General features: G+C 40.1%; 1 protein-coding gene across 3 annotated transcripts in view; it reads left to right on the top strand.

The window, feature by feature from the left end:
• Window positions 1-20,036: 20,036 nt before the first annotated feature.
• Window positions 20,037-27,400, top strand: part of LOC117399266 (aryl hydrocarbon receptor repressor-like) — a 116,996-nt gene continuing 109,632 nt past the window's right edge. The window contains exons 1-3 of one of the 3 annotated variants that reach the window (XM_033998353.3): window positions 20,037-20,355; window positions 20,830-20,900; window positions 24,059-24,240. In XM_033998353.3, coding sequence (XP_033854244.3) covers window positions 20,839-20,900; window positions 24,059-24,240 — 244 coding nt within the window. In that variant the 5' untranslated portion in view covers window positions 20,037-20,355; window positions 20,830-20,838. Of the gene's footprint in view, window positions 20,361-20,829; window positions 20,901-24,058; window positions 24,241-27,400 lie in introns of all 3 variants that reach the window. The other 2 variants (XM_033998354.3, XM_033998355.3) reach the window with 2 other exon arrangements.

Genomic DNA, 27,400 nt, shown 5'->3' with positions numbered 1-27,400 from the left:
CACCCACCTTCAAGGCCACCCGTGCAAGAGGGCGAAAATCAAAGACTTGGGACTTGAGGGTGGGTGCACGTGTGTCCAGCCGTATGAAAGGTAGTGTTAAAAGTGTATATTCTGCTGTGACATAATTTTTAAAAATCTAGATTATACTAATACTAGATTATACTTTAACATTGCGACCATATATATGTTTGTATACATTTTGTGATAAGGTGGACACTTGTCTGTAGTAGTTTAGGTGGTCGACTTTGCCAACCCCGTCTTTTATAAGAAAAAACACTCCAACAACTCAAAGTAAAAACAGGACGGTGCCTGTATATTTATTTTTTTCACAAATCTAAAAAAATAAACAAAACAAAAACCTAACTTCCTTCGGAGTATTAACTAACTTTTCCACAGGTCTTACTATAACGGCTAGTCCGTTTACCGGTAATCAAAACCCTTTATTCTTTTCTTGTTTCAATTTACAATATGCTTCCCCCCCTCTCTCTCTCCTTGTGTGTCAGGGTGAGTACAGTTTTAACAATGTCTATTCTGAGCTTACTGTCAGGGGCATGGGATAAGCAGAATTCCACAGAATCTCATAGTAACCCATAACACCGGTGAAAACATATCGTGCAAGGACGAAAACAACTAGAGTCATGCCTTCCTGTCTTCTGTTCTCACGGTATACTATCTGCTTCTTATCTGCATATTATCTGCTTAATAATAGAATAAATTGTTTGTATTTCAAATGCTGTACATGTCTTGTGCTTGAGGGATTAAACTCTTTTATGAATAAAATGACCCTCTGTTAGCTTCGGTCAGAGTAAGATGGAGTGTCCTATCCTAACCCCAGGGTCCTAAAACCTCCAAATTTTTGTTAGGATAGTACACTCCCTTACAATATGGAATATATTGTTTATACTTTGACATTAAGACCATTCATCTTTTTGTATTTTATTAATATATTTTACACATTGTCCTGCCAGAACTAGAGAGCAGCCTTGAAACGGAAAGAGGGTAGACATTGTAGACCTTTTTTTAATTGAATTATATTTGTATTTGGACTAGTTTAAATTGTAATAACAAAATACCTTGTTTTGAATTCGTCATGTAGACCCTGACCTTTATCCAAATAATCAGACTAGACAACGTTTTTAGTGAATACAAAGGAACAGTTTTATTAGAAATAAAACTAAATAAAGGAAAAATTAAAGGTGCAACAACTAAACTAAAATAATACAGAAAGAATTAACTAAACTAAACAGTACAGAAAAGGAAGTTTAAACAACAACACCCCACTTCCGCTGGTTGATCAGCGATCCAACGCAATCTATGGGAGATTCCCTTAAAGGTTACAACTGCATTCCTGACAGCTATTTAAGACGAAGGTTAGTCTTAACGGGTTTCGTTAGTAACACAAATATTTACTTTTGTTAATATTTGATAATCAAAGCATCGTTAAATCAGTCTCATATGTATAATTTTGGTTCAGAAGGAAATTCTTACTCTTGCGAGATAAAGACGCTCTTTGAGTCCAGACAACCTATCGAGAATTATCTATTATCAAGACAGCTAAATTTGGATTCTAGCCTTAAACGCAGAATGATAATTGCTTTATGAAACTCACATCAATTTGTATAAATCACATACAAACAAATACTATAGTGTTCATTAACTCAAAGCATGAATTAAAAGCAATAATACTTTTCTTACATTCCACTTAAAACAAAACATTAATTTTACTTTAAGGTCTACTTATTCTCGAGTTCATAAGAGGATTAAAACACTACTCATAGAATACTTAACAGACGCTCGCTGCCTCCTCCAGCTGATTCGTGTCTTCAACAATACAGGCACTCAAAGGCTCTCCTGCTGGCAAGGACAGGTCCAGGTTCCAGGGGTCTGCCTTCCTCGTGTTTTGATATATTTCAATTTATGTCGACTTCAAATGTTCATCCTACTCTTTCTCCGGTGATCAATCGGAGCTAAGTTAGAGATTTGATTAAAAGTACTTTTAGGATTTTAGATGTCTTACGCAGCAGACTCCCACACCAAGGCAAACACTAGAATAGTTATCCCGTATTAGAGTGTCCGAAAACGGTATCTCTGTTCCAGCTGGTTGCAGGCTGGATCTCCAGATTGTCACAGTTCAAAGACTGGTTTGTGTATCAGAACCTTGGATTTCGTGTCGGGAGCCCTGTTTGAGTGTCGTGCTCATACTTTTGTAATGTTCTCTTTACCCCTGTGATTGGATAGTTTGGTTATTTTGAGCGGTGCCTGAGTCCACGTGGAGTGTTTTTCATTGGTAGTTCTCGTTCGGATGCAACCCCTTGTTCTCCATTGGTCTGCTATTCCACCCTGTCGGCTGGATTTATGAGATTTACTGGTTCCTATCTTAGGTGCCAAAGCACCCAGAACTGTCTGGCTTGCAGTGCCGAAATTGTTATTCTGCAATTGCGAAGATAAGCCATTTGTTCAGCACTTAGTTTATGACTCTTTTTAAAATAATTCTTTGTCAGTGGGGGAGTTTGTGACCAGAAACCAACCAAGAAGACACAGAGAATGGTTTAAGATACCCCTTTCTATATTTCAGTTCTCATACACAAAATGATATTATGACCCATTCTGACGGTACAATAAGAAACGAGAGGAGGCCATTCAGCCCATCTTGCTCGTTTGGTTGTTAGTAGCTTATTAATCCCAGAATCTCATCAAGCAGCTTCTTGAAGGATCCCAGGGTGTCAGCTTCAACAACATTACTGGGGCGTTGGTTCCAGACTCCCACAATTCTCTGTGTAAAAAAGTGCCTCCTATTTTCTGTTCTGAATGCCCCTTTATCTAATCTCCATTTGTGACCCATGGTCCTTGTTTCTTTCTTCAGGTCAAAAAAATCCTGTCAATACCTTTTTGAATTTTGTATGCTTGAATCAGATCGCCGCATATTCTTTTTTATGCAAGACTGAATAGATTCAAATCTTTTAGCCTGTTTGCATATGACATCCCTTTTAAACCAGGAATAATTCTGGTCACTCTTCTTTACACTCTTTCTACAGCAGCAATATCCTTTTGTAGCAAGATGACCAGAACTGAACACAATATTCTAGATGACGTCTTACTAATGCATTATAAAGTTTTAACATTACTTACCTTGATTTAAATTCAACACTTTTCACTATATATCCGAGCATTTTTTTGGCCTTTTTTATAGCTTTCCCACATTGTCTAGATGAAGACATTTCTGAGTCAACATAAACTCCTAGATCTTTTTCATGGATCTGCCATATTGTATTTATAATGGACATATTTATTGCCTGTGTGCAGTACCTTACACTTTTCTAAATGTCATTTGCCATGTGTCTGCCCAGTTCTGAATGCTGTCTATATCATTTTGAATGACCTTGGCTGCTGCAACAATGTTTGCCACTCCTCCTATTTTTGTGTTGCCTGCAAATTTAACAAGTTTGATTACTATACCAGAATCTAAGTCATTAATATTGATTAGGAAGAGCAGATGACCTAATACTGATCCCCGTGGTACTCCACTGGTTACCTCGCTCCATTTTGAGGTTTCTCTTCTAATCAGTACTTTCTGTTTTCTACATGTTAACCACTCCCTAATCTATGGGCATGCATTTCCTTGAAACCCTACTGCGTTCAGTTTTCCATTTTAGATCTTATTATAGTTTCCATAAGTTTACATATAATAGAAGTCAGGCTTACACTCCACCGTTCCCTCAGACTACGGACTATACTTTTGGGCCTGCCCACGGTTTCTCCACCACCCCTATATTTATTTTATTTTATTTTGTTTTGTTTTCGTTCTCCGGCCGTTCTCGGTCCGGCAATAGAGCTTCCACTCACTCGTTTGTCATCCTATATGGGCCGACCTGAGGGAACAACAGAGCGTTATTTTATAGGCTCAGCAATCCCCCAAGGCCCGCCCCCCAACCACTCAGAGAGAGTGCCATGACTGACAGGCGGATCTTATGGGTTGCTGCCTTCTTCCTGCAGAACCACGCATGCGCCGGACAGTCAGCACAGATCTCCCCTGTTACAATCCTATTGAATGCTCTTAGAATATTCACAGAGGCCATATGCACACACTTTTCTGCTTTCCGAGGTAGCCTATTAATAATAAGGTATGCACTGCAAATCTGATGAGGGACATACTAAATAAATGAAGAAGTACTCGTTGTTATCTTCATAATGAAATGCAGACACACACCACGCTGGACCCCAATCTCTGCAACTATCTGACAGGTGCAAAAGCAGGTGTATATTGAAAGACACATTTTCTTTCCATTTTTTTAACACATTTTTTAAGAGCATGCTTTACTGATACAATTGTACTGTCTGTCATTTTATTTGCCAATAACAAATGAATGGCATAAACAAGTAGGAACCAAAGACACAAACAATGTTTGTGTAGAAACTGTGAAAGCAAGGGTATTGAACAAAAAGTAAAAATGCTCTCCACTCAGATGCTTTCCAAAATGTTCTTTGCTGTAAGGGACGAGGTGTAGGTGTTATTTCAGATGGAAGTTTAACGTTTACTAACATATTGTCTAATTTCCCCATATATCTACGTAAAGAATAAGGTTTTGATGAGCTAGAAGGATCAAACCAAAGATTAACTAACTGCCATACAACCCCTAGCAAAACACATGCAATCAAGAATTATATAAAAGTTTGGAATGAACATCAAACCACTAGGCCCCTTAATTCCAACAAAATTTTAAAAAAAATGTCAAAATAATAATGAATGTTTCAAAATGATGCATGAAAGCATTTAGGTAACTCAGGGAGGTGGGTTAACATGTGTTAGCCACATTTAGTCACCCTATTAGAATGTGAATCTTTGTTTAGAAAACAAATGTATTGGCAACATTTTTTTTTTCCTTTAACAGACAGCTGAGCACACAGTAATAATTGTTGTAAGTTGTACTTTGTGTTTTTTTTGCATGCAAGGCAAATTAAGTAAATGCAGCTATCAGGACAGAAGAGGAAGTGCTTGCAAGGAGTGCAATTAATAAACAAAGTTCTGAATTTTTCATGAAATCTCTTTTTGAGAGTTTTTGTTTTCTTTTATTTGTAATAAACCATTAGGACAAGCAATAGTGTACTGTGTATTGCACAGTACAATAGTAATTGAATTGTAGCCCAGTAATAATAATTATAGTACAGTATTATAGAACTTTATTACTACAGTGTTCTCATTTTACTTTAGTGCTATCGTATATTTTTTATAGTAATACTATAGTACTTTTTTTGTAAGGGCTATAATGTGTGCCCGATTTAAATGAACCGTTACAACACCCCCCCACCCCCATCCACCAGAAAGCAGGGATTTGTTGCTATGTAGTCGGACTCGAAACTTGTTTTTGGAGGCGATGTGTCATTCAAGCTGGCAGAGGGTGGATTGGCTGGTGCAGAAAGGACTGAAATAGGGTTGGCAGTATGACTGGCTGCTTTTGCGGGAGGGTTTTGTTTGGATCCAGTTGATGACCAAGGACAGGTCCAGGTTCCAGGAGTCTGCCTTCCTCGCGTTTTAATATATTTCAATTTATGTCGACTTCAAATGTTCATCTATATAATATATAATTATTGTGGACCAATTGTGTCTTTCCTGTTGATTTGCTGTCCAGTAGCTGCGAATTGAGCCTTCGTTACAGTGTCCTGTCACAGACATGATTTCCCTTGCCTCTAGACCAGCGTCAAAAAGTAACTGAACAGTAGTTTGCTCTTATACAGTGGTTGGTGTATCTTTTGCTAAGCATTGCTTTTTCGCTCAAGGTACCCATTAAATTGCCAATCATGTTTTTCCCTAGTGGTTTGCAGGTGTACAAAATAAGTTGTGTGGCAGCATTTTCAGGAGAGAACGGCTTTGGCAGAAGATAGTAACGTGGTGGATTTTGAGGCATTTTAGGTATGTATTTAATGAGGGATTGTGAGGGATTGTACTGGATGCATTGGGTTAGCAGGCATTTCAAACATGCTGCCTCGAAGCACAGCTTTATTTATCTCTGTTGCATCAGAGTGGTTTTTTGTGTGTTTGTTGTAGGTTAGAGTCGCATATCTCAAGCCATTTTCGGCTGTATTTACTTTGAAAGCGGTTATGGGTAACGCTTGCAGATCTTCTCTGCCTCGACGGGCAAAGTGTATCTGTATATCAAACCACACTTTATACAGAAGCCCTCTTGGTTCATCGGTAGTTCAGATGCCAGATGTTTTAAGTTTCTGTAGGTCAGGTTCAGAGATGAATTCACGTTTTTCGGATTTGCCTTTGCCGTCCCTGCGCATTTTTTTAATCACTCTTATAAAACCATTGTTTGCCGTGGTAAACTCAACATCATGTGTAATGTTTACATTTCTACTATAGGGGGGACTATTAAGATGCCTATTAATGCCTGCCATGATTCAGATGTAACTTGGCACATTGTATTGGTTTCCTTTGGCATTTCTTAAGTCGCTCATTTAACAGTGTCGCGCTATCCATTTCAAATTCTGTATTATGGTGCTTTTCAGCTAACCAGTTTTTAAAAACAGATACTGACCATTTAGTTTGTTGTCTTGTTCTTAGTTAATTGTTTTGCAGTATTGTTATGCTTATGTGTTCATAATGTGGATCTGCATCGGCTACACGAAACTCAGCTGTCTACAATTAAAATGCGAAAATGTATTTTTATTTGAAAGCGCTTTGGAGATTATACATACAGCACAACCTACTTGTGTTTTTAAAAGTTTAACCGGCTTTCAATTGAAATGTGTCGGTTCAGTTTTTTTTTTTCATCTCAGTGCAAGACACTGTTGCTTGGGCAGAACGGAGGGGGAGTGGCTGTCACAGATTTCAATATTTTTTTATGGTCTGTGTCAGAAAGGGGTGGATAATGTGCAGATGTGACTTTTTTGTGGTTTTCTGTAGAGTTTACAAACAGCTACAAATACGTTATTTGAAGTGACAAAGTCGGGGTGACAGATTCCCCAGTTTTGTTCTGTTTTTTGCTGCCTAATCTTGTGATTTGATCAACTTAGTTCAATGTAGTCCAATCGTAAAGCATTACATCTGTTAATAAAAGGCCATGCACATGTCTTTTGCATTTCTTGGCCATGGTTTGATTTCAATAAGTATGTAATTTGCATGCACCCACTGCGTAGTGCCAGGAACTGAGAGGACACACAGGTAGTGTCCTGAAGCGACATCTCCTCCTTTGTGTATAATAATGGAAGATAATTTGTAATTGCAGTTGTCCACATTAATTTGACTCTCGTGCACACCAGTAAACATCACATCTTGTCGCTTTGTAATATTCCCGTTTGGATCAGTTTGCCAAGCATAAGCTGGACTTCAAGCATTCTTCCTGCTGACTGAAGGACTTCATGTTTAAGTAGTGTAGATTTTTGGCAGTGGTCACATGTGCCATCATCAATGGGTGCCCACTTGTGCTCCATGTTAGTTGTTCCAAACACATGGAATGTGTACCATCAGGTACATGCAGAGAGTAAACATGCCCCACCTCTGGATTTGATGTGTGGTACCAACATTGTGTACATAGCATGTCGTGCCTTGTGGTAACTGAACCCAGATCACATATTTCTGGGCAAGTTTGACACAATTTGGTGAGAAACTCAACAACATCTTGCTGCTGAACTCTACTGAAGAGTTCTCCTAAGAAGTGACACACGTCCACAGTACTCAGAGATGTCGTGAATGGCAACTGATAATAGTTCTGATGGCTTGTTGTTCACTGTGTTTTAATCACTCTTTCAGAAGTTGGCAATGAAGAAGACATTGTAACATGGTGTTTGCATAGTAGGAGGTGAGGTGAGTGTTGCTCAAGCCTTGAATGTGTGACTGCAACTTTTCCCTTTCTTTCTTTTCTGCCACAATTACGTGTGCTGTCGAGACTGCCATTAACCCTTTGCGGTCCTAAGTCAGACCAGGTCCGACATTACAATTTTTCCTTTCCGGTCTGATGTCGAACCCTGTCCAACATCATCAAAAAGACATCAAGCACAGGTCTCTAGTAGTTTTTTCTCCAGAAAAAGCAGAGAAAAGCATTCAATGGCAGAGTGAGTCCGATAGAAGCCGAGAGAAGCCGATAAAAAAAGGAGGCGGATCGGAGCAATATTCCAGTTCCAACCTAAGCAATATAGATTTCTAGAAAGCTTCTGACAAAGTCCTGCATAAAAGATTAATTCTCAAACTGAATGCAGTAGCGATTCAGGGAAATGCATGCACATGGATTAGGGAGTGGTTAACATGTAGAAAACATAAAGTACTGATTTGAGGAGAAACCTCAAAATGGAGCAAGGTAACCAGTGGTGTACCACGGGGATCAGTATTAGGTCCTCTGCAATTCCTAATCTACATTAATGATTTAGATTCTGGTATAGTAAGCAAACTTGTTAAATTTGCAGACGACACAAAAATAGGAGGAGTGACAAACACTGTTGCAGCAGCAAAGGTCATTCAGAATGATCTAGACAGCATTCAGAACTGGGGAGATACATGGCAAATAACATTTAATAGAGAAAAGTGTAAGGTACTGCACGCAGGCAATAAAAATGTGCATTATAAATATCATATGGGAGATAATGAAATTGAAGAAGGAATCCATGAAAAAGATCTAGGAGTTTATGTTGATTCAGAAATGTCTTCATCTAGACAATGTGGGGAAGCTATAAAAAAGTCCAACAAGATGCTCGGATATATTGTGAAAAGTGTTGAATTTAAATCAAGGGAAGTAATGTTAAAACTTTACAATGCATTAGTAAGACCTCATCTAGAATATTGTGTTCAGTTCTGGTCACCTCATTACAAAAAGGATATTGCTGCTCTAGAAAGAGTGCAAAGAAGAGCGACCAGAATTATCCCGGGTTTAAAAGGCATGTCTTATGCAGACAGGCTAAAATAATTGAATCTATTCAGTCTTGAACAAAGAAGACTATGCGGTGATCTGATTCAAGCATTCAAAATTCTAAAAGGTATTGACAATGTCGACCCAGGGGACGTTTTCAACCTGAAAAAAGAAACAAGGACCAGGGGTCACAAATGGAGAGGGGAGGGATCTGGACTGGCCGTCAGGTGCATACGTGAGCTTGCAGGCGGTCCGTACACCCCGTGTATTCCCACGCTGTCAGGCATGTCTTGTTGACAGGAGTCAGCTGTGAAGAAATCGGCTGATGCTCTGTCATTGACTGGGGCTGGGACTATATGGGGTGAATGAATGAATAAAAGGGCATTGTTTTGTATCGTCTCTGGCTCATACAAGAAGTATAGTGGAGCGTGACTTTACGGCAGAATCCTGATACTCAGAAGGGAAACTGGAAACTTTGGAGCAGCGACTCGGGGAGACAGTGTGGCAACTCCAGAGTGAGACATACAGACCCGGTGGTGCAAGCAAGCCACGCACCGGTTATTTTCTGTATTACTATTGTAGATAGTGAGCTTAGCGGGACTTAGCCGTCTCACAGTGTGTAAGAGAGAATGTAGAGCAGTGCCTGTTTCTAGGGGCTTCCACCGCTAGAGGTAGCAACGAGCCGCAGTTAAAAAAAACCTGCACACTTTGTAGTTTTTCCTTAAAGTATTTTGTTTTCCTTTTTCCTTTCGCCTTTTCACTTGTTCCTTTTTGTTTTACACACCTGCGTGTGTGTTGTATGAAGATGGGGCACAATACCATTGTCGGTAGAGTGCCCCGAACTGTCACAGAAACACCTGTCAACTGAGCGCGAACTAATAAATCTGGGTGTCTGTGCCGGCGTTTTATATTTTAGCCTGGTGTCTGCCTTGTGTTTTCCCCACACCCTTCCACAGGGGCATTCAGAACAGAAAAATAGGAGGCATTTTTTTACACAGAGAATTGTGAGGGTCTGGAACCAACTCCCCAGTAATGTTGTTGAAGCTGTCACCCTGGGATCCTTCAAGAAGCTGCTTGATGAGATTCTGGGATCAATAAGCTACTAACAACCAAACGAGTCCCATCACCACAGACATAACACAGACATAAACAAACAAGATAGCTGCTTCCGTAGCCAGTGCTCAAAGAATATCACTGACATTTGCCAAGCTTTTTAAGATGTTATAGTAATAAAATAATGACTTGGATCACATTATTGAGGAGTTTGGTGATAAAACAAGTGATCAGGAGATGATTTATCAGTATGTACTACTATGAAGAGATATGTGATAAATACAACGAACAAGGAGTGGGGCAGGGCTGGAGATGCAGTACTGAGTGTCCTTTTGATATGCAGTGCCTTTTAAACCTGTTTTACTGTGAAAAAAATACTTTTAAACAGTGCGTCTAAAATAAACTGCGCGTGTGAAAATAAATTGGACCTGACAAGCGCTGAATAAATGGACCACAAAGGGTTAATGCAGGTGGGGTCAAAGTTTATAAGGTGGATGCCACTTAAGGAAGTAACTCTAGAAAGTGCCATAAAACTTTGGCCACAGGAGAAAATGGAGTTACTAAGGTCCATCATCACTGTTTTGAGTGTCATGCCCTGGCATTTATGAATGGTGTTTGCGTGAGCGACCGATGACTGGAAACTGCTCTCGAACAATGTAGGTCCTGTCCATGACTTCAGACTTTGACCTTGGGCATTCAAAGGTATGTGTGTGTCCATTGTTAAATGGATGGTTATGGTTTTGACCATCATGGAGTTTTCTAGATAATAGGAAACAGCTTGAAGTTTACCTATTGCACCACTGATGAGACCAGTGGCAATGTGGATATTTTTCCGAAGCATCAGCTTACAGCCTATTTTCACTTGTATGCTAGTTTGCAGTCCGGCTGTATGACTGCAGTCAGCCTTCTAAGCTTTACATTTTTTCAGCATGTTTTCCTGGAGAGAAGGAAGACAGTCTACAGTATCCACTGCCACAAGATGAAAGTCCTCCCCAGGCATACTATCAAGCATAGCGGTCTGCATGTGGTTACATGTGTCGACTGTAGGCATGAGACAGTGTGGCGGAGTCTCCCGCCCCTATATATATATGTGCACTGTTTTATTATTATTTGTATTATTGTTTGCGGCGCGGATAAAAGCGCCACGTATTTGTTATTGTTTTTGTATTTTTAAAAACCTTGTGAGGATGCATGGCTGATCAGCTAGTGATTTCTTTAGCTAGCTGATAGTCACGCATCCTTATTAAACTTGTGCAGACGGTGACCATCTCCCGAGTTAAGTCATTGATTAATTGTTGCTAATCGGGAGATGGTCACTGTATATAAACCTGCAGCTCTCTACCCTTGGGGAGAGTGTACAGAGGAGTGTACGTGAGAGCGATCAAGGAGAGAGTTATTTAAAAGCGAAACAACTGCTAAGCGTGCTGGTTTTCACCAGCACGAGACTTATTCATTTATTTGTTCGGCCAACATGCCCTTTTGTTTGTTTGTGTTTGTTTGTTTAAACCTTTTGTTTTTGTTTATTATTTAATAAAAGAAGCTGAATGCCGTACCATTTCAGCTCTCACCTGCTACTTCCTGAGTCTGTGTTTCTGGTTTGACGTCATCACTGAAGGCATCCTGTTCACAGTTGATGACCAGAAGCGGGATGACAGCACCGCCAAGCGTCAGGCCAGAAATACTGCAAGATTTTTTTTTTGTAAAAAGGAGGTTTCTTTTGGCTTGAAAAAAAAGGGAAGAAGCGGCCGGTCGCAAGTCCTGCCGTGTCTCCACCAGGCTGGATGTCTGCCTCATCTGCCTGAAAGGTGAGGAATGGTGCTTTGCCGTTGGTGAGGTTGGGCATGTAGCACCTGACCAACCCCCTCCATGGCAGGAGAGGGAGGAGCCTGAATGTTCTGCGCCCATGTGGGAGGAGGATGGCCCAGAGTAGGAACCGGAGGGGGGAGGCCAAGCATTCACAGCCCAAGGTTCCACTAGCAGGGGAAGAATACCTGTTGGTTTCACCTCCACCAACACCATCCGAGGGAAAGGAGCAGGAGCTGCCTCTGCATCCTCCGAGGCGGACTGGTCCACTCTCCTCAGAGGGGATCTGGGACTGGCTGGCGGAGCCTGAGAGGGATATCGTGGAGGCCCTCCCTGCTGTGATCAACCTCCTGTGGGCCCGAGATGGGGACATCGCAGCCATGGTGCTCAACTACCTGGCTGCAGATATGGGAGGGGCCCAACTGCCGTCTCCAGCACCAGAGGGAGAGGAGCCCTCGCCATTGTTTCCAGCGTCAGAGGGAGAGGAGCCATTGCTGCCGTCTCCAGCACCAGAGAGAGAGGAGCCATTGTTGCCGTCTCCAGCACCAGAGGGAGAGGAGCCATTGCTGCCGTCTCCAGCACCAGAGAGAGAGGAGCCATTGTTGCCGTCTCCAGCACCAGAGGGAGATGAGCCATTACTGCCGTCTCAAGCACCAGAGGGAGAGGAGCCATTGCTGCCGTCTCCAGCACCAGAGGGAGAGGAGCCATTGCTGCCGTCTCCAGCACCAGAGGGAGAGGAGCCATTGCTGCCGTCTCCAGCACCAGAGGGAGAGGAGCCATTGCTGCCGTCTCCAGCACCAGAGAGAGAGGAGCCATTGTTGCCGTCTCCAGCACCAGAGGGAGATGAGCCATTACTGCCGTCTCAAGCACCAGAGGGAGAGGAGCCATTGCTGCCCTCTCCAGCGCCAGTGGGAGAGGATCCATTGCTGCTGTCTCCAGTGCCAGAGGGAGAGGAGCCATCGCTGCAGTCTCCAGCATTAGAGGGAGAGGTCCCACTGCTGACATCTCCAACGCCAGAGGGAGAGGAGCCCTCGCCACTGTCTCCAGGAGCAGAGCAGCAGGAGCTGCCTCTGCCTCCCCTACCTCCACCAGCAGAGGGTGAATACCTGCTGGTTCTGTCTCCACTGCCGTGGGAGGACTGCTTGCCCCTCCCACCTCCACCAGCTGAGGGTGAATACCTGCTGGTTCCACCTCTACCACCATGGGAAGGACTGCTCCCGCCCTGCCCCGCTCCGCCCAAAGATGCCTGCCTCGCACCGCCCCAGGATGCCTGCCTCGCACCGCCCAAGGATGCCTGTCTCACACCGCCTGGGGCTGCCTGCTGCTCCGTATTGCTTGGGGTTGCCTGCTGCTCCGCATCGCCTGTGGAGCCACCAGTTGCTTCGCCTTGGGTCGCCGCCAGCTCTGCTATCAGTCGTTTACCCAACAAAATGTTATCAGTTTTGTTGATGGCTCGGAGTCTGGCAGGTTAAGCAGATTGCCATAAACCTGCTCCTGCTTCTGGTGCATATTAATTGTGAAATCATCATACATTAACAATTTCCACAGGTCCACAGATTCCATAGAGCCAGTCAATTTGTGCATTTCCTCTTGAGTAAGTGGCACAAAAAGTGGTTTCCCATGCACAGGTGGAAGGAAGCTGCAGCAAATCCCCCAGAAGTAAGATGTTGATTTTTCCAAACCAGCCATTGTCTTGGGTGTATATCAAGGTGACATTGGAAATCATTGACACCTCCTCAGTAATGAGGAGCGTCACATCTCTCATTTCTCTACGAAGGCATTGGAGTACCTCATCAGAGAGACTACGATACATTGGTGTTTTTCCATGCTCAAATGGGAGCATAAGTAGTCTGTGAATAGTCATCCCATTATTGTAAGCTGCAACTCTAGTCGGTGCTGTAATAGCCACTTTTTTCCAGTTTTTGTCTCAACCATTGTGACAGAAAGACAATGATTCTTGGTGGTAAATCTCCCTCCTGACCTATGAGGGCGCTAAGTAACTGGAACAGAGTACCCTGGACTGCTTGGCCTGACACTTTGTTCCTAGGGTTAAAAGGAAGTCGTCATTTAGAAAAGGGGCGGAGCTTCGGTACATTAACTCATTGACCCGGAAGGCAAATAATGTGGCAGCCGCGGATTGGAGGAGCGGCTACAATTGTTTACCAAGGGGTCACGAGTGACGGTATAAGTAGAGGTCGAAGCGACGTAATCTGTTCCTTCATTTTGGTTAATGAAAAAGAACCCAGAAGGACCTGTGTTTTGTGTATCCGTATCATGAGTGTTTGTTTGTTTTGTCTAATTGGTACTTGTTATTATTAGACAGCTAACACATTCTGGAGCTGTTGCCAGAGGCCAGCACAAACCCGGAACAGCACTGCACTTGTATCACAAATAACTGTATTGTTACCAGGAGCACTATGTGTTTGTGTTTTGTGTGGGTGTACAATAAACTGGACTATTATTTCGGGACAAACCCGGGGATTACAAAGTAAGTAATACACGCCTCTGTATTACTTACCATCATTATTGTTTACTGTTTGTTTTGCTGTCAGGCACTGGACATACAAACCCATTAAACTACTTTGCACCTGGATTATAATTGTCTGTTCATTGATCACTTGCACATGCACACTGTTAACCACTTTGCCACACATGGTGTCAGAACACGGGATCATGGACCGCAACACACTGGCTGAGCTACTGGAGGCTCTGGATAGCAGACAGGAGGCAGAGGAGAGTAGGAGAGAGGAGCGATATATTGTGCTCCTTGAGAAGGTAGGGATGGCACTAACGCCACACCCTACAGCAGCACCCACAATGACAGCCCCAAAAGCTCGGGTGCTGAAGATGACGGCGGAGGATGACCCAGAGCCGCACCTAGTCGCATTTGAGCAGCTAGCCACCAACGCGTCATGGTCACAGGAGTTCTGGGTGAGCCAGCTGGGACCCTGCCTGATCAGGGAGGGTCAGGCAGCATACCAGGCTGAGCGACGCGGACGCTGGCAATTGGTGAAGCTAGCCATTCTCCGTCGTCTCAACATCACCGCGGAGACTCACTGAGTACAGTTCAGGGAGTACCAAAGGTCCCCAGATACATGCCCCAGGGTAGTTGCAGAAAGGTTGTGTGACTACATGGTATGCTGGCTGACGTCTGCCAAGAAGACCAATCTGCAAATGGGGGAGGCAGTGGTAGTGGAGCAGTTTTGCCATGTGGTCGGCACCGAAACCCAAGCCTGGATACGGCGCTACAACCCCGACACCCTGGAAAAAGCTGTGAAACTGGCCGAGGACTTTGAAGACTCTCTGGTTTCTGCCCGGACAGGGATACTCACAGCTCCCAATCACCAGAGCAGCCAAGCACCACCTCCTCCTCTCTCTCCTCCACCACCACCCACCAACATCAGCCCCGGGATCCAGACCTCCGAGACCTCTGACCCCAATGGGCCACCTTGCCTCCCCTTCATGGAGACCAAGATTGGCCCCCAGCTAAGGTAGAGGTGCTGCCTCTGCCCCGTTGCCATACCAGCAACGGGACAGATATCTAACCAGTGTGCCCTCTGTCCCCCCAACTTATTTTAGGTGCAACCAACCGGGACACCTGAAATAGGTATGTGAGGGGGAAATGGTCGGGAGGGGCAGGCCACGAAGTGGTGTTCGCAAAGAGGTATGGGACATGCTCGAACTTGGGGTGATTGAGCCTTCCAGGAGCGAGTGGTGCAGTCCAATTGTCATAGTGGTCAAGAAAGACAGCACCGACTGCTTCTGTGTGGACTTCCGGAAGGTAAACGCTATTGCCAAGTTCGATGCGTACCCTAGTCCTTGGGTCGACGAACTTCTAGATAGACTGGGAAAGGCGAAGTTTATCTCTACTCTGAACCTGACAAAGGGATACTTGCAGATCCCCTTAACTCCACAGTTCTAGAGAGAAAACCACATTTTCAACCCCTGAAGGGCTGTTTCATTTCAAAACCATGCCGTTTGGGCTACATGGTGTGCCCGCTGCCTTTCAGAGACTGATGGACCAGGTTTTACACCCACATCATGAATATGCAGCAGCATATATTGATGACGTGGTTATTTACAGCTCCACTTGGCAAGAGCATTTGGCTAGGGTTACAGCCGTCCTTTATTCTCTAAGGGTAGCCCGTCTGACAGCTAACTTGGGAAAATGCGTTTGCTAAAACAGACTCAATATTTGGGATTTTTAATGGGGAATGGAAGGGTGAAACCCGTTGTCACCAAAATCCAGGCTTTGGTAGACGCGGCGATCCCCAAAACCAAGACTCAGGTGAGGTCGCTACTGGGATTAGCCGGTTATTACCGCCACATTATCCTTGAGTATGCCACAGTGGTTAACCCTTTAGTCGACCTCACCAAAAAGAAAAAAACAAATTTGAGTAAATGGTCAGTAGAGTATCAGGGGGCGTTTGATACTATTAAGCAAAGACTCTGCCATGCCCCCACTCTCATCACACCTGATTTCATCAAGAGATTCATCATCCACAGGTTGACAGAGTAGAACACCCGATATTGTACATTAGTGAAAAGATGCTCTCTTGATGTGGTCAAATGTGCTAAGTATAGGTGGTTAAAGGGTTTCTGGTGTAAACGATTTAGTGAACAACCCTTTTTTTTAATCTGAAAATAACGAAAATCACTTACTTTGTAACACACATTATTATGCTAAAATGCTATTTTGAACTGTAGCATATATGTGCGAGTATGCAATGGTTTTAAAACTCTGATTTCGCTTCAGCTGCATTACTTGGACTGTTTTGTAATTGCTATGTTTTAAGGCCTAGAAGCAAGATCTCTATATCAAATATCAAATTAAATGCCACACAATTTCCTTTCATATCAGGGAGTTTTTGCTGTTGAGAAAAAGTGAAAAACACTCAGGCCGCCATCAGTAAAATTGTAAATAAATGGTTAAATGCATTCTTTTGTTTTGTGGTATATATTACTGTACATCCAACCCAATTGAGCATAGGTAAAAGGGCCTCAGTATGGTCAATAACAAAACCTGCTTATAAATTGTCCAAGGAATTGTGAATTCACTAAAATGGAGAGACAAAACACAAGGCAGAAACCTTGGACCTTTAATGGTGAATATCAGTGGGGCAAGTATGACCACATTATTGTGCATCTCAATTTTGTATTTTTAATTGAAATGTACCTTTCTTTTTACTTGTAGAGTGCGAATCTCCTGTAAAATGAATCTGATTAAATCAAACTGTCTCAAACTGTCAGAACTAATGACTCGAATTGACTCGAGCCAGATAGGTGACTCAACTCGACTCAAGCAAACTCTGACTCAGCTTGACTGGACTCGAGCTTAGCATGTCAAAGACTTGACTCGAGTCTTACCCCCCTGTGACTCGACTCAATTCAAGTCCTACTTTTTGTGACTTGATTACAACACTGTCACATGCTTGCATTGTTTGTCAAAGACCTTTAATAGTTTATATTAGCATTTGGACATTTCTACTGAAGCTAGCGATATCAAGATTTCAACATTCCCTACCTAGTGTGTCCTTGATTTCAGTTCCATCACAATAATGATGCCAAACACAATGCAAGACATGATACTTTACAGAGGAAAATGAGGGTATAATACAGAAACTTATTTAAGTCTCAGGTTGCCATGGCAAAGTCAACAATCCTACTGTAAAACAGCTGTGGATCCTGCAGCTGTCAAAGTGTTTGAGAATCCCCCAGATTTCCTGGGATCGGCTGTTGTAATCAATGGCAGGCCGATGTCAGCCAATTATGAAATCCAAAAAAGAACCAATAAATACTAAGAAAGATAATGTTTTCTTGCTTGCTATGTTTGTTGCTGGACATACATCTTTAACAGGACTGTGTGTAATCCAAAATTAGTAATAGTAAAGAAAATACAACACTGAAGAAGTAAAGCACAGCTCTAATTTCAGGCAAATTTGTTCCAACCCCTGTACTTGGATATCACCCTGGGTTGTAACCTTCGTCAACCAATCACAGAGCATGATTTTTAATGGCCTTTTATGATAATGTACATTTAAAAAGTAATTAAGTGTGATTATATTTTGCACTCTGGACATTCATCTGACAAACAATACAAAGCATCCTGGATAACAACCAAAGTTGGACAAAAAGCTTTCTGTTATACAGCTCCAGGTTTTTTTGAATTCCCCAGTGACCATTATTTTTTTTATTTGAGACATAATTCAGAGCTGGCAAAAGCTGGATGTGATAGCTTGTGTTACTTATTTAATAATTCGAATTTTGAGGCCCTATAAACAACAATGTTGTGAGTAGAAAATGTTGTCTTCTTTCACATTTACTTATTGATTCAACTAGTGTACATTGATGCTTGAACTGACAACATTAAAATGGCAAGAAATAGATATTAATATTAGCACTGCGAATAGTACTGGGTGAGGGGGCAGTGAAACAGTAAAGTGATAGAACTACTCAATCTCATTGCACATAAACACTTTAAATCAAGTAGTCCTAAGAGATTTGGAGCAATTACCGTACCAGCTATTTTCTACTTTTAACAATCAAACAGCTCTTTACTATTCCTTATGGCATATAAACATATTTTACAGAGTAAAACATATATTTATTTGCAAACATTTGAATTATAAAGGACATCATTAGAGCCTAAGAAATGACTGGGAATGAGAAAAGGCTGTTTGGCCCATCATGGTTCGCGTCTTAGAACACCATTTACCCCAACTAAGGGAATCTAATGGCAGAATCTACTTGTTTTTTTCAATGATCCTAGTGTTTTAAGTACTATTCCTTGTATTTACAACTCTCTGTGTTAAAAGTGCTTCCTGCCTTCTGTCCTGAACTTATTTTAACTCAGCATCCAGTTGTGCCCTCTCATTCATCTCTCTGTGCTTAGTTTGAAGTAGTGACTTGGGGTAACTTCATCCAGACCATTTTGGATTTTATAACCCCTTCTTACCTGTCTTTTTATTTGCTGAAGTATCTCCTAAACTATAACAGAACTTGGTGTAATTTGTTGTGTCACAAACATTATGAGGAACTAGATTTTTTGGCTTGCAGAATAGATGAAATTGTGTCCCTAAAGCTAACTCTACCCATGGGTAATGTAAACTAAATGGACTTTAATCGCATTACAGAAAAATGCTAAATATGGAAATGCAGAAAACAGGCATACAACCAGGAATTACTGTAGTCCAAATAAAAATGATTCTCTATTCTCTTTAAACATGATGTGACAAACAGCTACAGTAAGGGGACTGGTGACCGCATTCTGAACCCTGCGCTTGGATTTGCTCTAATTGTGTGTTGATCTGCGTCACTGTGCCCCAGGTATGTAAAAGCATATTCTTTTTTTGTGCCTGCATAGAAATTTAACTGTACACCACATTACCTAAGTAAGTTAAGATGTAGTGTCAAATTCAGAATGCGCCTGTCAGCTCTAGATGTGTTTTCTGTCTATATACTTTTCTACTGTAGACTATGTCTTTCCTTTGCTTTCTGTGCTGATTGAACAGTTCATGAATAACCTTCTACTGCTGAAAGCAGTAACAGAAGTATGCCAAACATAGCTCATATGGTGATTTGCTGACAAGCATGTTTTGATGGGGGAGGGAATTTGTAGCTATAATGATAAAATCACCTTTGGGCAAAGCAAACATACAGGATTGTAATCAAGGTCAGCTTTTTGATAAAGTAGAATGCACAGATGTATAGAAGCACTGGAAAGAAACCTAATAAAATCTTAGACAAACATTTGATGAGAATCCTTTATCCTTTTATTTTTCAGGACTTCTATAAATATCTTAAAAGTGTGCAGAAAGCTGAACCATGGAAGAGCGTAGAAAACAGATAGAAAACATCTTTGTTGAGGAAACATTTAAGTCACGGCGGGACACTAACTTTAATAGCTTTAAAACACCACATATCTATGACAAAGTGTTAAAATATACAAGCTAGGCTATCATCCGATTTCTATGAAAAATACGCTTGTATTATAGGTCTATTTAAGTTTGATAATATGTAAACTTTTTCCTTTAATCCCAGCACGTTAATCATTGCCCCACACATAGCCAAAAGGATATGTAATAATAGCGCTTTTTGGTATTTGCGGTTAGAATTTAAAATGTGTCCTTTAACCCTGCCTCAAAAATCCCATGCACTGCAGCATGTCCCTGTGAAGAATAAATGAAAGCACTGTGTTTATAAATTTCAACCTCACAGGAGATTTGTAGTGAATATTGGTATTGCGTGTGATCCCTCCCCTTGCTATGTACTTTAGCAGCCCGTCCTTTGAGCTCTCTCAGTGTGTGTGTGTGTGTGTGTGTGTGTGTTGTGAGTGTAAATGTGAGGCACAGAAATCGCGTGCGAGGAGCTCGCCCTGTCATTCAGCGGAATCCGCCACCTGAAACACAAGGAAGTGAAGGCGACTCATTTGGGTATAAAACATCAACCACATCTGCCTTGAGCCGTGCAGACTGAGGCAGCATCAATAATAGCGCTCGGCTGTACTTTTTCGTTTCCTTGGAATTCAGAATTCAATAATAATAATAATAATAATAATAATAATAATAATAATAATAATAATTAACAAAGCACGTTCATTCGTTCGAATGTCACTGCATAGTAGTACAGTGTTGGAATCAGAATAAAAAAGTGCAAAGCGGTAAGGTAAGTCCTTTGAACACGTTACATCTATGAATATAAGTTTTTAGAAGTTAACTTAGGAACTTTGTAATGTTTTACAGTTATTGGCAATATATTGAAAGATTGTTTGCGCTTATGACAGCACTGGTATGCCTTACTTATGATTGGTTATGGGTTATATTTATAGGTTGGTTAATACGTTATGTAACCCGTATTTGATTTATACAATGCAAGTATACAGTAGTCGTTATACTGTCAGATTGTAACACTGTTTTATTTATTATTAATGTATTTATTTAAAACGAGTTAGTCACTGTCATATTAGACGGGTTACTAATCAGAAGACATTTATTTGCAAGTATTCTGTATTAAAATACGTTTTATCCACTTTTTGAAGTAGTGTTTTTGTAAAATAAACGAAAAGTGAGGTTAATGGAAAAGCATTTTTATTTTGTAATGCAACATATTCATCACGCACCTGTTACTGTTTCAGTGCAAGATAATGATTCCACCAGGTGACTGTATGTATGCTGGCAGGAAAAGAAGAAAGCCCATACAAAAACAGTTAAGTATCTCATTAACTGAATATTTATTTTCCTTCTTCATCTGATTGCATCTCTGATAAAATATAGATGAGTGCTCCCAATGTTAAACATACGGTATGCTTGAAAAACTACTATATTGTTAATTAAAATGCCATTGCATTTTCACTTTGTAAAAATAATTGGAAACATCTTACAACAGATGTCAATTTACATTAAACAGTTGTTTACACCAATAAGCCTGCACCCAAAACATGTCAGAAATGATGTTGCTTTCTTCTTTGAATGCTTCACTAAGTGGTATTCAGTAAATCTTTGTTATTTTAAAATATGTATTTTATTATAAAGCAGTATTTTAAATGTTTTTAGATACTGTATATGGTACACAGGACAATATTTGCTTTTGTTACCATTATCATTAATAAAAAGGCACTGTGGTTGGTAAACAATATGAAACAGTAAATATGGCAGTGACCCAAATTTGATTTTCGGGGACTTCCACCAGGAGTTCAACAATACAGTGATAGACACAGTCAGCTATAAAAATGTAAAAATATGGTGCGGTACTCTCAGCGGTAAAACTGAAGTCAATGCGATATGCAGTTTTGTCAACCGCTAGAGGGCGTTATCTGAAACTCTCCTAGAAACTGGTTTGTTACAGATTACTACTGAAACAGTGTTTCACCAGCGGATGTCCCCACACGCTAAAGCACAAAGCTTACATTGAGTTAAAGTGTTTTTTATACTATATTATAAAATGGTTCTTTTAAATACCCCATCCTGATTGGTCAAAACAGGTCACATGGGGGTGTCGATATAACAGCATATCACCATGGGACGGCACTTCTTTTCGAAAAGGGGCCAATCACGAGTAGATATCCATACGCCACTTGCCTTTAAAAAAAAAAAAAAGGCAGCCATATTGGAATTTAAACATGACTGATGAGATTCATGTAAATGTTGACCTTTTGGGAAATCTATGGAACTATTTGTTCTTAGCTCAGTTTTAGGCTGAAGGATATTTAATAAAAATTACTTTTTTGTTAATTAAAAAAAGTTTTTGTTTTTTATAAGCAGCACAATAAGCCACTTCAGCGTGTTTGATATACCCTAATATCACCACGCCCTAAGCACCCAGGGCGTGGTGATATTAGAGTATATTACACACACGGTTGTGCGTTATTGCTTACCTGTACGATTCCGGTAACATCTCGAATTTTAACATAAGTTGTACAACCATCTATTCGGCTAAACGTTGCCTAATAGTAAAAAAAAAAAAAAAACGTGTTGCACTCGACAATAAGCAGTGCAAATAAATAAATATCTGATGTTTCATTTGTTGTGTGTATTTATGCAACCTACAGTAGTAAATACATGTTCATCATTTATTTTCACTTACCGTGCAGCTGTGTGCACGTTTAAGACCGAGAAGTAATGAATGGGTTTCTTATTACCTTATAAGTTATTTATTATCTTTAGGAATGTTTGATTTACTAAACTTATAGTATGTGGCTTGACATCTCTATAATATCTCTCAAATATTGAAACGATCATCATCATCATCATCATCATCATCATCATCATATTATTATTATTATTATTATTATTATTATTATTATTATTATTATTATTATTATTATTAATTAAGCAGATCTATATACCTTTTCACCAAGACATTCATTAACAGAACTGAATGGTAGTACCATAATGGACATCTAAAATAAGACAGGGATCCAAGTATTAAATTGGCTGGATACAATCTCATTGTATGGAAGTACTTTTTTGTGACTTAAATGTATTACTTAACCTCTGTAAAAACTGTTTACTTTCTTGACTGAGGGGTCTACTTTGAGTTTCCCCAGGTGTAATTTATTGACCCTTATGTTAACTATAAAACACATGTTAATGTGGTTTATGAATATCACATTTTTTTTAGATTCTTAAAATCAACTGTAAAGTTTGTTCTGCTGGTTTGAGTGTTCATAGTACATAATGGGCTTGGTTCAAAAAGCTTATAACTCCAAACAGTCGTTTTTTCAAAAAGGAAAAAACAAAAAACAAAACACCCACTAGAGTTAAATTTTTAATTGACAAGCAATGATGTCTCTAATATGTAAAATAGAATTAATATGTGAAACAACATAGAAGGAACTATCAAAGCAGTACTAATCATTGGAAGATTGTTTGCAATCAATGTCAGAACACCTTTGAATCTAAGGGTATATCATCCGTCCTGAAATTTTTGCTTGCAGCTTAAAAACCAAATATTTTTTCTTGTAACGCTATCTTTCAGTCTATCTTTCAATCTATTGAATTAAACAAAAAGTGTAATGGTTGTTGTCAGAGTTTCTTTAAAAAAAAAGGTTTTAAAAAGTTTGTTAAATGTTGTGGGTCTAAACTGTTATTCAGCAAAAGTTAAATCATTTTGTTTTAATCAAACATCTTGTTTTAATCCTAAATTACAAAAAAAAAAGTAGTCGGTTTCGCACCCCTTATTTATCATTCCTTATTTATGTTTGCAGAATCACACTTACTAATAATTTATAATGTGTTCATTAATACATATAAAGTTAACATGCTGTACAGTAACACAAGAGGTTAAATCACATGCTCTCAATTTAAGACCTTTTATGACAGACAATATAAATGCTGCACTAACATGCACACAGTGTATTTGTTTAGTACATTTATCCTGCATTGCCGGCCAATGACAATAGCTTTTCACTTTCAGTTGTTTAAGATCAGTGTACTCTGTAAATGGTATTGAAGACTTATTATGATAAACTATTTTCTTCTGTGTTAAGGCATTTAGTAACGTCAAAGAAATATGCTAATTACACCTGCTTCATCGTTTCTTTTCACTCTTAAATTACATTTATGATCATACCCTGTAAACTGGGATATTTAACTCAGACGAAGGAGCATTTTCACACTTCATACAGTAAGTCACACCCGATCCTAATGACCCCTTTAAGAAGATATAAACTACTGTGTGTGTGTTCATTTTTATGACATTATTTAAAAAAATCCAGTGACTGAAAATGCACCAAAAAAACTATACTAATGTAAATACTTTTCATTGACAGCTTTTCTCAGATCAGAACATTTGAATTTACAGAGGTATTGTAATTTGAGCTTGTTATCATATTAACATTTGTGAAATCCTTTATTCTGCAATAGAAAGCCAGGAGTGGTGAGTGAAAAGTCCAACCCATCGAAGAGACACAGAGATCGGCTGAATGCAGAGTTGGATCGCCTTGCCAGTCTCCTGCCATTCTCTCCGGACATAATTTCCAAACTGGATAAACTGTCTATTCTGCGCCTCAGTGTCAGCTACTTTAGGGTGAAGAGCTTCTTTCAAGGTTGGTCTGTTAACTGTTTTACTAAAATTATACATACATGGTGTTAATAGTAATACAATAACCCCTATCACACACACCTACTTGTCCACTAACTAATTCTATATTTTTCTGAACCCTGTTACTCTTTAAGGCTGTAGTTAGGGTCGTTTTTCAATGTTTCAATGTTGATCATGATAATGGCTTTGGGTTATGACTATAGACAAGTGCTCACTTTAGTATTAGACATACAATGATAAATAGTGATGTTATCCTATCCCTGCTCTTTTTATAATGCATTTTGATCCATATTCATAAAACTTATTTAGCAAATATGTGCGCAGTCGCTTTCGCTAAGGCAAAAATGACAGAGTTAGTGAACCGCTGCGATAGCGCAAGAAAATGTGATTTAGAAGTCTCATGCGTGGGCTAACGCATAGCAAATAGCGAATCATGCGCACAGCCAATCAAAGCACAGTGGGGGGAGTAAGGTTACAACCAATAAGGATTCAGCTTTCCCTTTAAAAGCACCTGTGCATCTGCGATAGCAAACGGATGGCATTTTGAAACCCAAAAAAAGAAGAAAGGAAACAAAAGCGCAACAAAATAAAAAATGTCCAGCAGCCCAAGTGAGGAGAATGACCAAGCCCCTCAAGCAAGGCTACGAAAAAAAATCTAAGCAGCCTGGAGGTGGAGAGGGAATACTTACAAAATAAAAAAAGTAATGTATAAGGCTTTGTCTGACCTGCCTGACACTTGCAGCATCTGCCACCTCCACCACTGAGGCCTCAAGTTCAGCATCTGCTTCCCTCCAACCCTGTAATCTTTCCTCTGTAAGTTCAACATCATATCCATTACGGAAGCTATGTTATGTAAAACACAAGAAGCCAGGATGACATTGCTAACCTTCTGAAGAGTGTACTGTGCCTATTCTGTGTTGGTGAGTGTAGCTGCACATATGTGTGCAATCGATGGCTCCCAAGACACCAAAACTTATACCTCCCAAGAAAACCCTGCTTTGTATTTTGTTGCAGCTCGTGAGAGGCAGGGAAATGGATGAATTCTCCTGCCCGCTTTACTAAAGCTGCAGGTACACCTCGCATTGCACAGCCGACTGGCTCATGTCTGCAGAATACTGTAAAGTCATAAATATTTGCGAGCCTTTTATTATGCGTTTACGCGTATGAAAAAAAAGCAGACATTTTTTGCACAAAATCAAATTCCATTAACAATGTATACTTTGTATATTGTAACAGGTAGCCAACATTTCTGGAGTAAAATAGGTTTTATGGGTGTGATTCACCAAATATTTTGGTTGCAAATATTTATGGCTTTACAGTAACCCACAGTACATTGAAACGAGCCAGTGGCATAAAATGTTAGTGCAGCAGGTACCCTTAGTGCTACAGACAAACAGTGTGCTCTCCACATGTCTCCTTCCAGGTCAGCCTGAAGCAGTTGGCAGATATCAGTGATTGTTTGTGTGTTGAGGCAAAATTGCTGCATACATTGTGTGTGAAAACAGGCTCAGAAAAGACAGATGACTTCTAAATATTTGGTGACGTCTCCTCCTTCTCCTAGCTCTTTGTCTGGCCACGTAGAAATCCAGTGCGCACTCCATATTTCTTTTATCTTTTCTTTACCTGCTTCCCTGGTAGTTTCACCGGTATTTATAGTCGACCATGTAATTTGTGCACAGTTTAGACCATGTCAATTGAAACGAAAACGCTAACACTGTTGATGTTTGCTAAATCGCTACATTTGTATGTAAGTGAGGACATTCCCCTAAAGTTCAGCCCATGTCCAGCACTAACGCTGACTTGCTGAGTGGGCACTAAAACACGGTTGCTAAATCACATAGGTGGGCAAAGTTTGCCCACATGTGCGTCTGATTCTGGTGCGCTGTCTGCAAAAGTGTTTTGCAATTGCCTTAGGGGTTTGCGAATGTTGCTAAATAGGGCCCAGTGTGTGTTGTTAATGTTAATGTTAGTCATTTGTATTTTTCTTACAATTTATTTTTTCTTTATTACTGCAGAATAATGGTATAGATATTTAGATATTTTATCGAAGTTCAGTAGCCTGTTAAGCATATTATTTTAAAAAAGTATATACTGTAGAGAGTTCATTCAAAGTTATTTTTGGAGAAGTCATTTTAGGATTTTATTTCTCTCCATAATTTGTTCTTAAGTGTATTGTATAGAAACCTTTGCTCTTTTAAGCAAGTTTTGTGAAAAGCATGTCTCGTGTGGCTACAGTATTACAGAGTAAGCAACATATATTTCCAGGTGTCTTTTGTCAACAGTTAAGGATGAATCACAAATTAGTTTTCTATATGATAAACAACTTAGGTGTTGAAAGAACATGCAAATGTGTAGCAGATCATATCATTTATACAACGCTCAAGGTTGTTTCAGCCAATCGGAGCACAGAAAGCCATTCATTTATTACACATGAATCAGTTAATTAAAATGTCATGGCTGAGTGGTTCTATGCTTTTCAATACATTTGCTAATCTTTGACCCTACTGAATGTCATATGTTATCATGAACTTTATAGACAAAAATCCAAAATAAAGACAGAAACAAATAGGGTAACTGTCTTGAAAAAAAAATGTAGTTTATAAAATCGCATCATTGTTTGGCTAACTTAAAATAAATTGTAGTGTATGTATGTTACTGAAAGGGGTACCTGAAAGGCAAGGTTTCAAATGTTGAAAAAATATATATAGGATGAACTGAGAATCTGACTAAGATGCCAGATTTCTTTAAGACCACTAGAGGGACAGAACAAAGTTATTCAAGCTGGAAAATCTTAGTTTAGGTGTTAAATAGCAATATTGTGTGACCCTTCAGTAAACAATGAAAATGCATTGACATTAGGAAATAAGTACTTGTTCTGAAGAATGCTGGTTATCTGGGTACACTTGTGGGTCATTTCGAGTTCATGTATATCGAGATCATTTTATTCATTTTTATCACATACAAAAAAGACTTATTCAAAAAAGATATAATTTCTGGCATTATAGGTTCATGTCTGGATTGATACCAACATGAACAATTAGTTTCACAGGACCACCAAATATGAAAACGTATTTTGATGCTAGATATCTCAACGTTTGTTATATAAAGCTACTTTTATAACAGGCAGATACCCAATATTTCTGGTACTAGTGGCTTGCTGTTTC

Source organism: Acipenser ruthenus, chromosome 4 (assembly GCF_902713425.1).
Source record: "Acipenser ruthenus chromosome 4, fAciRut3.2 maternal haplotype, whole genome shotgun sequence".
Classification (NCBI taxonomy): Eukaryota; Metazoa; Chordata; class Actinopteri; order Acipenseriformes; family Acipenseridae; genus Acipenser; species Acipenser ruthenus.
Note: the sequence above shows the minus strand (reverse complement) of the source record. Positions and strands in the feature narration are given on the sequence as shown.